At 32.2% G+C, this 16,552-nt stretch overlaps 2 protein-coding genes across 3 annotated transcripts; one reads left to right on the plus strand and one right to left on the minus strand.

Annotated features, from left to right (window-relative positions):
* The first annotated feature begins 5,253 nt into the window (after positions 1-5,253).
* LOC103488170 (NADP-dependent malic enzyme) lies at positions 5,254-10,420 on the plus strand. Its single transcript, XM_008446778.3, has 20 exons — positions 5,254-5,412; positions 5,714-5,910; positions 6,081-6,201; positions 6,507-6,581; positions 7,118-7,269; positions 7,350-7,455; positions 7,561-7,626; positions 7,766-7,861; positions 7,961-8,032; positions 8,133-8,216; positions 8,307-8,405; positions 8,586-8,633; positions 8,718-8,771; positions 8,860-8,958; positions 9,056-9,145; positions 9,235-9,312; positions 9,405-9,479; positions 9,582-9,672; positions 9,814-9,942; positions 10,042-10,420. The coding sequence occupies exons 1-20, from the start codon at positions 5,380-5,382 to the stop codon at positions 10,128-10,130; spliced, it is 1,854 nt and encodes a 617-aa protein (XP_008445000.3). The 5' UTR covers positions 5,254-5,379; the 3' UTR covers positions 10,131-10,420.
* An 815-nt stretch (positions 10,421-11,235) lies between these two features.
* Positions 11,236-16,398, minus strand: LOC103488169 (uncharacterized). 2 transcript variants are annotated; one of them, XM_008446777.3, is made up of 10 exons: positions 15,995-16,398; positions 15,170-15,249; positions 14,995-15,072; positions 14,248-14,360; positions 14,089-14,154; positions 13,794-13,895; positions 13,157-13,712; positions 12,766-12,971; positions 12,519-12,682; positions 11,236-11,631 (listed from the first exon to the last, which is right to left on the minus strand). In XM_008446777.3, exons 1-10 carry the CDS (start codon positions 16,132-16,134, stop codon positions 11,496-11,498), a joined length of 1,641 nt encoding a protein of 546 aa, XP_008444999.2. In that variant the 5' UTR covers positions 16,135-16,398; the 3' UTR covers positions 11,236-11,495. The 2 variants fall into 2 exon arrangements, with proteins under 2 accessions (XP_008444999.2, XP_050938219.1); XM_051082262.1 differs by having other exon boundaries at positions 15,170-15,252.
* Positions 16,399-16,552: the final 154 nt, after the last annotated feature.

Raw genomic sequence — 16,552 nt, forward strand, 5'->3', positions numbered from 1 at the left:
ATGTTATCATATACTTAGTTATTTATTTAAAAAATTGTTATCTACTATAATTATCTGAGATAAATAATATTATATGGTAAAAGGTAATGTTTTTATAAGTGATAGATGAAGGAAGAAATTTTGACATTGGTTTCATAATTAATTAAATTTGGTAAAAGGTAACGTTTTTATTAAATTTATTATTTTATTAAGGAAGGTAGAAACATGCATGCATGGCCATAAAAAGACATTTATTTTCTCGAGTTGGAGGGAGGTGATTAGAGGTGTTGAAGATTTTAATGAAAATTTCAAATAGATTCATTCATTTTAAAATAGTTTTATTACTGAAATTAATCAATTTAATATTTAATTATACAGATTTAAAGAAAGAATTTGGAAGTATTGATGTAAAGAATCAGTTAAAAAATAAAATTGATATTTAATTGTACAGAATTAAAGAAAAATATATTGTGATGTATTGAAATGGAACGGTGTTATTTAAGTAAGTAATTATATTGAATACAAAAAAAGAGAATGGGGGGTTTAGGGTTTGATCAAACAGGACGGCGGGTGCAAATGAGGAAAGAAAATGAATTGAAGCTAATTTGTCAAACAGTTGAAGCCTTCACCAGTTGGATTTGCATAAACTTCAATAAACCCCCTCTCTATTTTCGCTTTTATATATCAGCAACTTTGATTATGACCTTACAGAAAAAAAAAACAAAAAGAAAAAACCATTCACTAATTTTTATTATTATTATTTTGAAAACTCTGCCGATAGTCCATAAATGTATCTTTATTATTAATATAAATTAGGTAAGAAATTATGTTAATAAACCATCAAACCACTACTTCTGTCGCAGCTAATGTAAATTTTTTTACCTTGGTATAAACAATAATGTTAGTAAGATAAAAGAGAAAAAATAGAAATAAGAAAGTCTGAAAGAAGGGCATAGAGAGAGAGAGGGGGGGGGGGGGGGGGGCGTGGGAAGCATGGCGTGCACAACCGAATAAGATGTTGGTTAATGCGATGTGACGGGCAACGGACATCACCGGTAGGTGGCGCCAAATATGGACGCTCCTACCCCTCTACCGGCTACCGGCTACCCCTTTTTTCTTATTTAATAATATATTTTAGTTAAAGTGGGGCCCACCTTTCTTTTCCCACTCCCCGAAACGACACGTTCTTAATTATTAATTCTTTGACGCTTAATTTATTCTACCAACTCATTTTTTTAGGTGTCATGGTAAGAAAAAAGCTACGCTACTGTAAATTTAGCTTAATTGACACATACAGGTGGATAAAAGATTTTGGATTCAAATCTCTATCCTTATATATATTAAATTACTTTTGAAAAGAGAAAAAATTATATAAATAAGAAACATTTGTAGAAATAACAAAAAAAAAAAAAAAAAACAACAATATAATCTATATCGTTATATTTTTTAAATTGTAAAAACAGTAAATTTTAAAATCATATATACATATAAAAGATGTTATGAGTTGTTCTTTTTTTTTTGTGATCTAATAGGATTTTTTCTATAAATAAGGCTTCCCAAACTATTTAAAATTAGATTTGTTTTCAAAAATTATTTATATTACTACCATTTTTAAGTATAGTAAAATACTAAAGTATTTTATAGTCAAATATCATTAATAGAATTTAAATTTTTTTTATATATTTTATAAATATTTAGTTTTTAGTATTTCTCTCTATATTATTATTGAAAATTTGATTTTGTTTTCTTTTTATTTGATGGAGTGTTCAAACCAAGTTTATTATTTTATTTACAAACAATTGGGTGATTCACCCTCTATACTTTCTTTTTACCAATTTAAGCTTACATTATAATTTTTTAAGGAGCATACCAAAATTATTACTCTTCTTAACATTTCGATTGGGTGACTTTTTTTTTTTCTTTTTTAACTTCCATTATATATTTTCTAATACTTGTCTTATATATTTTTCAAATTTAGTATTTAATGTCTTTTTTCTACATTCCAATTGGTCACTTGTCCATCATTTTCTTCAATAAATTTTTTTAAAGTTTTGTTGTAAAAATTAGATTTTCAAATATTTAAACGTGAACCTTCAAAATTATATAAGTTTAAATTAATTAAAAGTCTATACGTATGGTTACAACTACGGTTACATTTTAAAGACTATTTTCAATAAATTTTAAATTACCCTATGTTATCTAACAAATCTTATATTTATTTATTTTTAAATAATTTTTTTATTGAAATTAGGTAAATAATAACAATAATAATTTTCAAGTAAAAAAATCATGAAAATATATATTCATAATTTATAAAGAAGATGTCCATATAGATTAAATTGTTTCAAACAACCACGTAAACTAATTTAAAGATTTATCAAGATTAGATAGCTATAATCAAGACAATTAAAAGCATCAATATAAGATGAAAGAAAATCGTATGTACAATATGTATTAAAATCATGTTTTAATCTTAATTATTTTCTTTTACTAAGTTTTGGTTATTGTACGTAAGTATTTGTTTAACTTTAATCCAATGTTCTTTTAATAAAATTTAAATTTAATTTATATACCTACTCTATTACTGTTTTTTTTTACAAAAAAGTTTTATTGATAATCTATTAGTTGTTTTTTAAAATATTTATATGCATATGAAAATTATGTTGTTGTTAAATCAATTTTTAGACTAAATTAGACATATGAATGAATAGTAATCAAATCGAATAAATAGACTAAAATGATAATTTTGTATTTTTTAAAAATAAAAGTATGTTCATTTTTGGGAAACTTTTGTTAGCTAAAAGAAATTCCATCGAAGCCTAGGACAAAGTGAAAGATAATGAGCTTACTAAAGCAGTAGAGGCAAAACAGACAAGACAACAAGAGGGGAGAAAACCGCAGTTGGTTCTGGGGCACCTATTGGATGGAGCCCTTGCTTAAGAAGGCAGTGAGGGTTTGGGCTCTTGTTGAAAACAAAGTTAACCATTTTCTAAATATTTTAGGTTCGTTCTCTCATATTTCTTATTGCTTTGCAAATCATCTTTCTTTGTTTGCTGTTTTTTTTCGCCTTTTACTATTCTTTTTTTTTTTCGCTGCATGCACCCGTGTAATCAAATTAAACGATAGAATTGAAAAAATAAATTGTTTAAATTTGATTATCCAAATCTAAACGACCGTATACCAAACAATAGCCAAATTTAAACGATCTTGTACCAAATATAGCGTGGTTAATGGGACGTTTTTTGTATTTTTCATTGTGGACCTGTAGATTTTTTTTCGTTTTTATAATTGTTCTATACAATGTAAATATTTTGTCGCTTTGTTATATTTTTTAAAATATCCCTTCATTTTTTTTCCTTTCTATGTTATAATTTTTGAGAGAATAATTCGAAAACCTACCATTATAATAAAGTGTGTCATTAATACACAACCACCTGTCATATTTTGAACTCAAAACCAAATTTATAATTAATACTCTTTGTTATTTAACAATCAACTCTATAACAACCAAGTAAAGTTTTTCTTCTAAATGATTTCTTAATCCTTTACATCTTATATACGTCTTTTATTGTATATATAATTGGGTATATATAACGAAAGAAATGTGGGAGGACGATTTAGAATATTAAAAACATCAGTTAAATTAGACTTTTAAGTTTTTAACATACAAATTATTCGTATTTAACTTAAAGGTACTAATTGGCAGTTTAACTATATTCATTTTAAGAGTTAAATGTATAATGTATTTAGAGGAGGAGACTGATTTGTAGTTATTTTTGTTCGTATTTAGTTTTTGCTATTTTTTCGATAGGTTTATAAAGATTAAATTTTTGTTTTAAGTTCACATGAATAGTGTTATTCGAATTTCTTAGTAGATAATTTATATTTTAGTCAACTTTTTTACTAATGCTTTAGTTGAATGTCCACAAACTAAACTTAAATTAAATTCAAGTTGATTAAAAACATCAAAATGGGCAAGGAATATGCTTAACAATTCTTATATTCAACTAATTAAAGTAAAACAATAATTAACTACATTAAAAGGTAACATGCAATATTTATTAAAATAAAACAAGTGGACGTAAAAGTTAACGTGTAACAATTGGAAGACATATACGAACAATCATAGTTTGACCTATAAAAAAAAATACATAGTCTCGATATCTATCTAATAAGTCGATAGAATAAATGATTTTAACCGCACTCTTAGATTTAAAGTTATTTTTAAGAACAACTAATTTAGAGTATGGATTTAACATTCATGGATAATACAAACATCCTTATATTTCATTATGTTAGATCGAAATGTTTTGCTCAAATTATCCTTGAAATGTTTTTTGGTATAAGAACAAATGTATGGAAATTTAAAACGTAACAAAATGTATTTGACATATAAACTTAATTAATAACGTCAAAATTAATCGTCACACACGTAACGAATATGCTTAGCCATTTTTTTGATTCAAGAAGTTAACTTAGTTTAACTCAATTATTCTTTCTAGAAAAAAGGCAAAGTTGATATATATACGTTCAAATATGAATTTGATCATAAAAAAGAATTATTTTTTGTTTGGGAGCATAAAGGGACCCATTCTTTTGAATATTTGAGGTTGAGCAGATTTATTATTCTATGGTTGAAAACAAAACTAAATTTTAGTTTAAAATTATACAAAAAACAACTCTACACTTCTAAAGTTTTGTTGGAAAATACTTTTTTTAGAGTTTAGATTGTTAAAACAAGATGAAAAATGGGGATTACTACTAATATGTGAAAATTTAAAAACATATTTGACATTGATCATTCACGTAGATGAACGTGATAGTTAATGTATAAAAAACATAATATGTAAATAATTTCTATCTTATCATTCAAGTACAAAAAAGTGACAACGATAACCTTATTTTTTGCAAAAAAAAGAAATAAAAAAGTTACATATACCTTCTAATATGTACATGTCAACTATCATCGTGCATCGAAAGAATAATATTTTTTCAAATAATTTCAAAATTAATGGTTATTTCTTAGTAAACACATTTTAATTTTCAAAATTTGAAAAGTAGATTAAAATGAATAAAAGTATTTATAAAATATGATATTTTGTTATATTTGTAAATATTTTTTAAGGTTTTGTAATTTAAAATAATGGAAACACATTAGTAAAAATAAGAAAACGAAAAAAAAGAAAAACAATGGCGTTGGGGGCAAAAAGGAAATTAGATGGGAAAGGAAGGAGTGAAAGGAGAATGAATTCAATCCTCAAAGTTTGAAACTTTAGTCTCTCCTCTTCTTCAACCAGTCACCACCCTCCGGCCGTCTCTCACTCAAGAAAACGCGGAAACCTTTCAGTTTCTTTTTTTTCTTTTCTTTTAATCCGAATTTCTATTTCCATTCTCACAATTATGCCCTCCTCCTTCCTCCGACATCAATATCTGGTAATAATACCAAATTAAAAAAAAAAAGTTCACATTTTTTTATTTTATATTTTTTTTAATGGGGTTTGTTGAATTCTTGAAATCAATTAGTCCACGTGGGTCGTTTATGCTCTTCACATTGTCGCCATAATTCGTTGACAAAACAACTCAATCAAAGAATAAGCAAAGAATTTTTCATTTTTTCATTTTTTCATTCACTATAAAACCTGAATCTTGCTACTTTCATTTCCACCAAATTCCTTCTGTATTTCTATTCTCTCTGTGTTGCCTTTTTTTCCCTTTAACTTTCTGCCATTTGCAGAGAAATTTGGTGTTTATAGGAAGGAGATTTGAGATTGAAGCTTTGGGATCAATGGAGAGTTCAATGAAGAAGACAATGAGCAATGGTAGTGTTCATATGGAGATGGAAGAAATTGACAATAAGTTTGAAGAAGCCTATGGAGAACACAATGCTACTGAAGATCAGCTCATTACTCCTTGGACAGTCTCTGTTGCTAGGTAAAGGGTTTTAAGGAAGATCTTTGCTACTAAAAATACGTTCTATCTTCTTTTTCTTTCTTTCTTTCTTTTTTTTTTTTTTTTTTTTTTTTTTTTTTTTTGTGTGGTTGTTTTTGCATTTGTTCTAACTTGAAAAATTTCTCATTTTTGTCTGTCTTTTGTTGTTTTAGTGGTTATTCTTTATTGCGTGATCCGATCTACAACAAAGGCCTTGCCTTTAGTGAAAAAGAAAGAGATGCTCATTACTTGCGTGGCTTGTTGCCACCAGCACTTCTTGATCAAGAGCTTCAGGTAAAGTTTAGATTTCTCTGGTTCTACCATTTTCTCATTATTTACATTTTGTTGGAATATCTTGAATATGCTATCTCGTGTTTGGGATTGCACTATGTAAGCCCTCTCACGCTATAGGTGTCTTGATTATGTTATATGATAATTTCTTTCTAATAACAAACTTAACACATCGATAGCGAACTATGCTAATCTGTTTGTCGATTGCCTCTTACTTTACATTTTCTGTTTGGCTTTGTTGATTGTTTAACATTTTTTCTTTTTTATGGATTTGGATGGTTGTTAACGCCTTTTTTTGTGGGAAGCAGGAAAGGAGGATGATGCATAATCTTCGCAACTATGAAGTTCCATTACACAGATATATTGCGATGATGGATCTTCAGGTTCGATATTTTTTTCACTTGTTTATTGTTAATTTTCCTATTTGATTCTTCTCTCTGCAGCTAATGAGTTAAAGATCATTAGAGGAAAAATATGAGTATCGTTGATATAAGGAGCTATGTGGGGTTTGTCTTTGGAATTGAATTTTTAAATATTATTAAAACGTATCTCTAAACTGTGATTTTTGTTTAAAAATATTCATATTCTTTCAAAAGCCGTAAGATTACCTTTACCTTGTATAAATGTTTCAAAATTATATTAGAGTATAATTTCTTTATGATTTTTTATAGAAGTTGGGACTTGGAACTGTATGGCGATCTAAAATTCTTTTTAGTCATATCATTAAACTGCACACAAACAAGACTCTAATTCTTATCACCTATGATATGCAAGATGTTAATTTCAATCAAAGCCTGTTAGACAACCTAATTAAAGAGTGTACTTTGCTTCCTTATCTCAATTGATGTTTGTATTTAGCTTTGTTCTACTCAGCCATACCAAAAATTTCCTTCATGTCTACTATCATTTGATCTTGCAGGAGAGAAATGAAAGGCTGTTCTACAAGCTTCTCATTGATAATGTTGAAGAACTGCTTCCAGTTGTGTACACTCCTACCGTAGGCGAAGCTTGCCAGAAGTATGGGAGCATTTATAGACGACCTCAAGGCCTTTTCATCAGTTTGAAAGAGAAGTATGTCATTAAACTAGCATTTATAATGTATGATTAGTTGCATTAGTTCTTAACTGATAATCGACAATTTACCTTTCCAGGGGCAAAATTCTTGAAGTTTTGAAGAACTGGCCAGAAAGGAACATTCAAGTTATTGTTGTTACCGACGGTGAGCGGATTCTAGGCCTTGGAGATCTTGGATGCCAGGTAATAAAACTTACTGCTTCCATTCAGCTGATGAACCTTCATTTTTTCTTCTATCCTTCAGTTTTTATATGCTTATTCTCATTTTGTTAAACTGATATCCTTCAGGGCATGGGGATTCCTGTGGGGAAACTTTCTTTATATACAGCACTTGGAGGAATTCGACCCTCAGCTGTAAGCAATGCTTTAGTTTATATACTTTAGTTAATCTCTTCCTCCCTTTGTTTATCATCAGTAATCTGAATACAGCAAAGTGTTGATACCTGGAATAATCAGGCAAGGACTAAAGTTTATAGTTGTGTATTGTGTGCAGTGCTTGCCTATAACCATTGATGTTGGTACAAACAATGAGCAGCTTCTAAATGATGAGTTTTACATTGGCCTTCGGCAGAAACGGGCCAGAGGACAGGTGAAACAATCTTTTGCTCTCTTTTTACCTTTGACTTCATGATTTTAATCCATTCATGCATGAATGTTTTAATCAATTTTTGTTTTTTCCTTCATTCAGGAATACATGGAACTTTTAGATGAGTTCATGTATGCAGTAAAGAAGAACTATGGAGAGAAAGTCCTTATACAGGTTATTTGACAATTTTCAACTTACAGTAGGACAGAATTTTGCTTGGAGTTCTGTACAAGTGATTCAATGTGTCACTAACCATTTCTTACTTATTAAACAGTTTGAAGATTTTGCAAACCACAATGCATTCGAGTTGCTTTCAAGATATAGCTCGTCACACCTTGTGTTCAACGACGACATTCAAGTACGAAACATACATGTGTTTCAGTTCACTCCTAACTTTTATATGTTTCAAGAGTATCTCTAACATGGTTTCAATCATTCCGATATTTAGGGTACAGCATCTGTCGTCGTAGCAGGACTACTTGCAGCTCTTAAACTTGTTGGAGGGACATTAGCTGACCACACTTTCTTATTCCTTGGAGCTGGAGAGGTGAGTTTTAAAATGAGTTATATTTGAAGTGTTTTGAATTGTTTTCGCCAACTTTGGCATGTATTTCCTTGATGAATCATCTGCTTAAGTTTAATGTCTTGTCCCGTAACCTTTTTCATTCACTACATTATATTTTTTTCTTTGGTATGGTTCTTATTTTCTGTCATTTGAGTGTTCTAGGCTGGAACTGGTATAGCTGAGCTTATTGCTTTGGAGATCTCAAAACAGGTATTAACCTTCTTTTACTTCTCTTATTTATTCTGAATCAATCAAATGCATTTATGGCTAATGAATTTTACTTGTTTTTGGCAGACTGGAGCTCCAATTGAAGAGACTCGCAAGAAGATTTGGCTCGTGGACTCGAAGGTTGTTTGGACTGACTCATTTTAATATTGTGCCTTTACACTCAAATGCTCTTTCCTGTTCTAAATGGAATTATTACCATTTGTTACAGGGGCTGATCGTTCAATCCCGCTTCGAATCCCTTCAACATTTTAAGAAGCCTTGGGCTCATGACCATGAATCTATCAAGGATCTTTACGGTGCTGTCCAGGTTAGTAATCTACATTGATCAGTCTTGCGTTATGTAGTCATTCTTCAAAGTATATGAGACCATTTTCTAACTCAATCTTAAAACTTTGAATTATTAGGCAATCAAACCAACAGTGTTGATAGGAACATCTGGTGTTGGGAAGACATTTACAAAGGAAGTTGTGGAGGCCATGGCATCCTTCAATGAGGTTCTTCCTTGTTCCTTCTAACTTTGTCTTTCCTCAGTTCTAAGACAAGGAACTATTTAAGATTAACTTGAGTATTGATTGCTATGCAGAAACCACTTATCCTTGCTCTCTCGAACCCTACGTCGCAATCTGAGTGTACAGCTGAAGAAGCTTATACATGGAGCCAGGTACAATCCAAGTCTTTCAAAACGGCAGGCATCATTTTTTTTGTTGTTTGTGCTGACCACATCATAACAAAAATTCACCCGAAAACGTGCAGGGCCGAGCAATCTTTGCCAGCGGAAGTCCATTTGACCCTGTTGAATATGATGGAAAAGTTTTTGTGCCTGGCCAGGTAGCTTTCATGCTTCAAAAACCATTCTATTAGTAACCATTCAATTTCAACAGCACGGTTTGATCTTCTAAGCTTGCCTTTTCTCTTGGTAATGTCATTTAGGCAAACAATGCTTACATATTCCCTGGATTTGGCTTGGGTCTGATCATGTCGGGTACAATTCGTGTGCATGATGACATGCTCTTGGCAGCTTGTAAGTGAAATTTTGGTTAATTAACCAAACTAATAATTCTTGTATTGTGCCAATCTTTATTCTCTCTTCCTCCTCCCAATGCTTGTTGAGCTAGTCTCCGAGTTGGAGCTCAATTTAACGGTTTTTTTCCCCTCATCACAGCGGAGGCTCTGGCTGCCCAAGTGAGTCAGGAAAACTATGATAAGGGTTTGATTTACCCTCCTTTTACCAACATCAGAAAGATATCTGCTAACATTGCTGCCAAAGTTGCTGCTAAGGCTTATGAACTTGGTTAGCTTCTCTCCCATTTTCTTCACATTTTGATTTAATTCATTCATAAACAAACCAATGACAGAAAAGATTAACGAACAACATGGCATTACATTGCAGGTCTGGCTTCTCGTCTTCCTCGACCAAAGGATCTCGTAAAATTTGCCGAGAGCTGCATGTACAGCCCCCGCTACCGTAGCTACCTTTAAGCGAATATTGTAGTTTCAGTCCACCAAAATTTTCCATCATTTTTTTGTTTTGTGTAATTTGTTGTTTTTAGTCCTGGCATTAGCATAGGACATGCCTTCAAAAAAAAAAGAAAAAAAGCTTTGTTACTTTTCTCTTTATCTTATTGTTGTGTTTCTGAAGTTGTTTATCTCTTATGTAACATTCATTTGTTATTAGATTGAGTAAAATGTATTAGGCATTTTCAACTAAATGAAATTATTTGTGAAAAAAAGTAATAAAGAATAAAGCAGCTATTGACTGCTTGATCTGATGTGACCATTTGAAAATCCACACTCTTGTCCTTATTACTCACTTCCACATTGTCAAAAGACATGTGGAAAATTTCCCCTTCCTACAATGCAAAGAAGTTCAAAATTATTAAAATTCTACTTGAAGAAAGGTCAAAATATATATACATAAATATACCGTGGCTAAATTTTGCAATTAGTTTAACAAATATTCACTCTTTCCAAAGTTACAAGATTACCCATGATAGTAAAAAATTCATTAGTGTTGACTAAAATTTGTAATTGGAATGAAAATATTTATGTATATATATTTGTTTAAAACGTGTATCAAAGGTTAAGGATAATATTCAAACTTTCAAAAGAAAGTGACTAGTTTTTTAAAATAAAGATATTGGCCTAGATGTCATTAACGGCTTCCTTTGTACCTCATTGCTAATGGAAAATTTTCTTATCCATGATAGTAAAATTTGTAATGTCTTGTTAGGTAGAATTCTGAATTTTAATCTGGATTTTATGTTTAATTGATGTAGTTTTTTTATGATTAGAATTAGTCTACATTAAAATTAAGATTAGGTTTTTCTTTTAATTAATTAAAATTAATATAAGTTACTATTTTTATTCAATAAAATTCACTCGTTTGGTATACACGATAATGAAACCTCAATTTTCAATTTTGTTCAATTTTGTAATTGTGAAAGTTTGAAATTCAATACAAGTTGCAAATTTAGGGCCAACATGCCATTTAACCAAATAATGATAGATACAATAATAATAATAATTGCACTTGTATGATGTCATTGTTGAAAACATCAAGAAATAAGAAAGACAAAACAGGCAATAGCACCGACAAAATTTGACACATTTTAATTAGATTACTGAAATATGTTCGAGCCAGCAATTCCTCCCGCTACCTTGAATAGAATATAGTTACAATAAACTGTTTATTACATGTCGCATATGAATATATATAGTCTATATCTATATTTGGGGCAGAGCAGTTGGAACAGAATCACTTTTACGTACGTTTTCTCAGATACAAACATGAACTTTCTCTACAGACTAGAAAGAAGTCTAGAAAAAGCTAACCAAAGTCGAGTGTCAACGTGTGGCATCGGCTAGCTGGGAACATCGTATTCCCCAAAACGATCTGGGTTTCAGATTCCTATTTGTGGCAGTAAAAAGCCATCCTAATTGAGTTTCACAAGTTGCACAGATTGAGATTGTCCACGCGTATCTAAAAAGAACAAAAGTTCAAGAGTTTCAGCCTTTCCAATTGCAAGAGTTAAGAAGAAAACATAAAACAGTCATTTCCATGTTCCATGGGTTCGTTCCATCTCAAACTATTGATATAAGACGGTGAGAGTAGTTCAACAGTAGTTGATATGTATTCTTTCACTCGAGGTCGGTGATTCAAATATCTAAACCCCACTGGCTCACTTGTATTAACTTTAAAAAAACTGAACATACATAAATATCAAAAAACTTGTTCTCTCATACAGTCAATATTTGCATCAGTGTCTTGTTCTCAACATGTATGGATTTCCACAAGAAAAGTTGTCTTGATCCTACGTCTAGGTCTGTGATATCATGCTCCATCCATAGGCCTATTTATAAATTATTAAACAATAACCTTTGATGTCTAAGATTCCAGCTCCCAGCCGAATTCTTGGGAAGTGCCAAAACAACCTTCTAACACCATTTTTTGAAAAGGAAACGTCTAAAAAATGTAACACCATTATTATAAGTTGACAGATGATGACTGTCCACATTAACCTAGAAACCATTTTCCTCTTCCCATAAATATTCAAGTGGGAACTAATGCTCGACTCAACTTCTTGCTCAAGTTAAATGTAGTGTTATAAACAGAATTAACTATTTGTAGATTTACTTTTTCTTTATTTATATTTTATATTTATTTAGATCACATTCTAGTTTATTTTATCTTTCATTTATTACTTATTATTCTTTGCTTAAAGTAGCTAGTTTCATTTTATGCCCTTTCCTTGGAATTATATCAACAACTTAACTTTTTGGTAACCAAGCTGCGGTCAACTTCTATATAAGAAAGAGAAGAAAAGGCCACACATGGGTTCAAAGAGAGAGGTTCGATGAATATCATACCCAGGGAACCAACTGTATTCTGTCTCAGCTCGTCCTCTGAGTGCTAAGCCATTTGCTCTGTAAAGAGTCATTATTTCATGCACATAACCATGGGGGTTCACATAAGCACCGAACGGACCTTCATTAGGCATCACCAACATATCACTGTGCTTGGCTATAACAGTCTGCATAGGACGAAATTACATATAAAAACAATGACCAGCTATGTATGCCTTAGAATGATTACACATAGTGCTAGCATACATACCTTGCAGTTTTTACATTGGATGATATCAATAGACTTGAGTAACTCAATTTCCCGACGCAATCTATATGAAATGCCATCAATCTCCAAGAGCTCCTGTCTAGTAGATTCAGAAACTGGAATCTTACTAGCAATATAGAAGGATAAGATGTCTGGATTCTTCACAAAACCATCCATATTCGGTGCCCCCACTATCTGCTTCCACATAGCTGCAAATAGTGATGACTAGGAATTAAAAAACAAATTAACACTTTGATGCCAAAATGATCACAGAATGTGGAAACCAAGAAAAAGAAAAACAAAAGAATGACGAAGTTTAAGGGTAAGAAACCGAATTTCATTGAGCAAAATAAAAGTTAAAGGTTGATGAGTGAAGGGGAGAAACTCAGATCACCTGCAGCTTTTTGAGCAAGACAATATGAATCATACATCGAGTAAACCCAATATGGCCAAAATGCTTTCGAAACCCTGTGCATTGGATTAAAACTCGAGTTTCTTTGGCATCTTTTGAGTTCTTTGATCTCGCTAGATTCCCTAGCTGATGTGGAACTCTTTCCAATGTCAGAGGCAGGTTTCTCATTTTCCTTCTCGCAATCGGAATGCGTTGACCCTAAAGAATCAGAGTCATTTAGACGTGACATCGAATGTTGGTGTTCTGCCTCTGACCCAGACATCTCCTCATCGCTACAAGATTCACCGGAATCAATTGCTGCTTGGTGGATTTTCCTCTCTCTCAATGAAAGCTCACGTTCAAAGCTTTCCTCTGAATTAGAGGCAGAATCATCCTCCTCATCCTTGGACGTAAATGATCTAGAGCAAGAAGTATATGAAGCCAATGCACATGAGAGACTGTGCCGCTGAACAGTACTCCTAGGTGCCAATTCTCCAAAAGCATCCCGTGGAGCCCTTAATGGCAAATCTTCCTGGATAATTTGAACTTCTCCACATGGCTAAAAAGATTGAAATCTTAATTAAAAAAACAGGAAGAAGAAAATAAAACAAATGATTCAAGAACAACAATTTGCTCTGACCACTCCTTCAACATCAATCCAACGACGTCTAAGACGAAACCGTTGCTTCCCTCTAGCAAGAACATTAAGTGAACCATCCTCCAACCTTCTAAACTGCCGAATCTGTAATAGAGAGGAAGGAATGGTAGGTACATGGATGCATATCATTAGAGGTATGGCAGCCTTTACATTAAGGATAAGATAGAAGCCAAAGAACCTCAAATTTTGGCTTGAGGCCAAACTACAGATATGAAATGCTTTTGGTATAACTCCAGAAAAGGAAAAGACCATGCAGATAAAAATGGAGCAATAATACCTCTGCAGTTGTCCCAATATTGGCAAAACGTAGTCTTTCACTATCAGAATCCAAGGAGATGTGAACCTGAAATAAACGTTTATCTTGGTAGAGCTACCAATAAAGGATATCAAGGAATCTATGAAAATTATATGCCAATGCCTAAATTCGAGCACATACCACACCTATAGTATTAGGGGTGTCAAAGTGAGTCAACACTCTCTCAATGGCTGCAATAAAATTTGATTGTATCACCCTGAGAGGTAGAGTAGCTTCTGGGAACAACACAACACCTGCGACATATGTGAATTCCAAATGACATACTAAGACCAGATAGGAAAAAGTAACCGGAGGAAGGTTATAGAAGCCAGTTGATCAGTCCAATCATGAAAAATTGAACTCGTCTGCTCAAAGTAGGAACTGAATTAAACTATTCTTCAATCTGTGAACAGTTATATCTAAACTCTTGAGATATGCATGCAGGGCCTGCAAGTCATCTAGACGCGTCAAGCAAGAGAAAGTGGGTGAAGTGCTTGCTGCTTCAGATGATAACTAGTCATGAACTATAAAATTTGAACATGTATGGTTACAGCGTTAATCTATTTAATCAGCTCCCTCCAAGGATAAGAATACCTTGTTCCAAGTCATCGTGCAATTTTTCCATCATACTCATGAAATTGTTGCATTTTGCAAATCCATGGAAGAAAACAATTCTTCTTTTACAAGAACATTGAAAAAAACGACAACTTCAAAGTTGTATAATTTCCAGGTTTTGATTCTCCTGATTACAGTGATATTTGAAGGTCTGATTTGTAGGTTTAAAAGATTAAAGAGGGAAAGATTGTAACCATCCTAATCAACTTAGGGTACTTAAACCCATGCAATCAATGCTTGAAGTAGAATGAAGATGCATATACAGACAAATACCTTCAAGATAAAATACAGGGAGGTTCAGTATGGCACCCCCATCCAAGAAAGCCATTCTTTGATGAGCATCTTCAACCTCTGTTACATGTAACCACAGGAGGTCTTAGTAGAACTGTACCCCAAATGGAATTAACATGAATACTCGAAATAGTAATCAGCAAATAAAAAATCATACCACCAAGATACGTATGCAAAGATGCCAAAGAGGAGTTGAAAGTAAATTCAGCAAAGGCCTCAGTACCACCATGACCATTACTACTTTGATGAAGCCGGAAAAAAAAACAGGATGATGTCAGACCCACTCACAAAATAATAATAAGAAGAACAACAGCAGAAAATGGCAAAGGAAGACGTAAGAAGGAACGTGTGAATTTATGACATTAAAGAAATTATATTGAACAGATTATTTTATTTTATTTACTTATTTCAATTCATTAATAAAATCACCTTTTGCTGAGCGGATTACTAAATCTCGCAAAAGATTAGAAGAACCTTGTAGTTTCAGTTGAAGAAAAACTAATAGAGGCATGGAATCTAACAGTTATGCCAGCCCGTCTATAGAAGGCCTTAAATAGACAACCCTTCTTAACTTAATGAAAGAAAATAATCGAATCGATTCCCACTTGCCTATTGTAAGTTTCCTGATGCCTTCACAGAGAGTATGAAACAAAACATATAATTACAAGAACGAACTATTCTCAAATCTCTACATCGGTTTCAACTTCTTCAAAAGTACCCATATCATGTAAAACAACCAATTACCGACCGAGAGACATTTTCCTTTGACTTGGTTATAATGCAGTATCATCAAGGTAGGCCATGCAGTGAACCGACGCTAGCATTTGAACACTAGAAACTTAAATCCTAAAAACAATCTAAAGCATTCTTCAAACTGAAATTCAAAGGTTAAATAACTAACGGCTACTTTTTCAAATCAAAGTAATGCGGAAAAACCCTATGAGTAAGAGCGAGAAATCAAATCGGAGGATGTAAACGTTACATAGCATCGCGATCATCATTATCATCATCATCGGAGTCGTGGAGGTAATCAACTTCTTCAACTTGCAACTCCTCATTATCAAGCTGAAGAATCTGCTCGATCTGGTGCCTTTCTCTCTCCAACAGCCTTTGGTCTTCCATCGTTTAGGGCTATTGTATACAGAAAAATGAGAATTTCATTGATCTACCGCAGCAGCTGAGGCGGACGGCCACGGAGCTCAGGTTAGTGAACGGGAAGACAGACGATGATAGATTGATGAATGAATGGATCAAAACTCAAAGAAATTTCTGGTGGCGACGATGTGCTCGAGCTTTGCCGCATCAGCAAATGGCGCCAACTGCAATAAGGGATGCGTCTCTCCCTCCCCTCAACTGTTACCAAAAAATGTATTGTTTCTTAATTCTTAATTTCTAAAGTAAAAGTAAAAGTCTTAACACTTCAAATATTAAATTAGTTTTAAGTAATTAAACAAATATTTTTAATTGACAAATTGTTACAAAAATACAAATTACGTCAGCAATACAAAATTTTTACAATTAATTTATAGGAAAACAATTA

This window comes from Cucumis melo, chromosome 3 (genome assembly GCF_025177605.1).
Source record: "Cucumis melo cultivar AY chromosome 3, USDA_Cmelo_AY_1.0, whole genome shotgun sequence".
Classification (NCBI taxonomy): Eukaryota; Viridiplantae; Streptophyta; class Magnoliopsida; order Cucurbitales; family Cucurbitaceae; genus Cucumis; species Cucumis melo.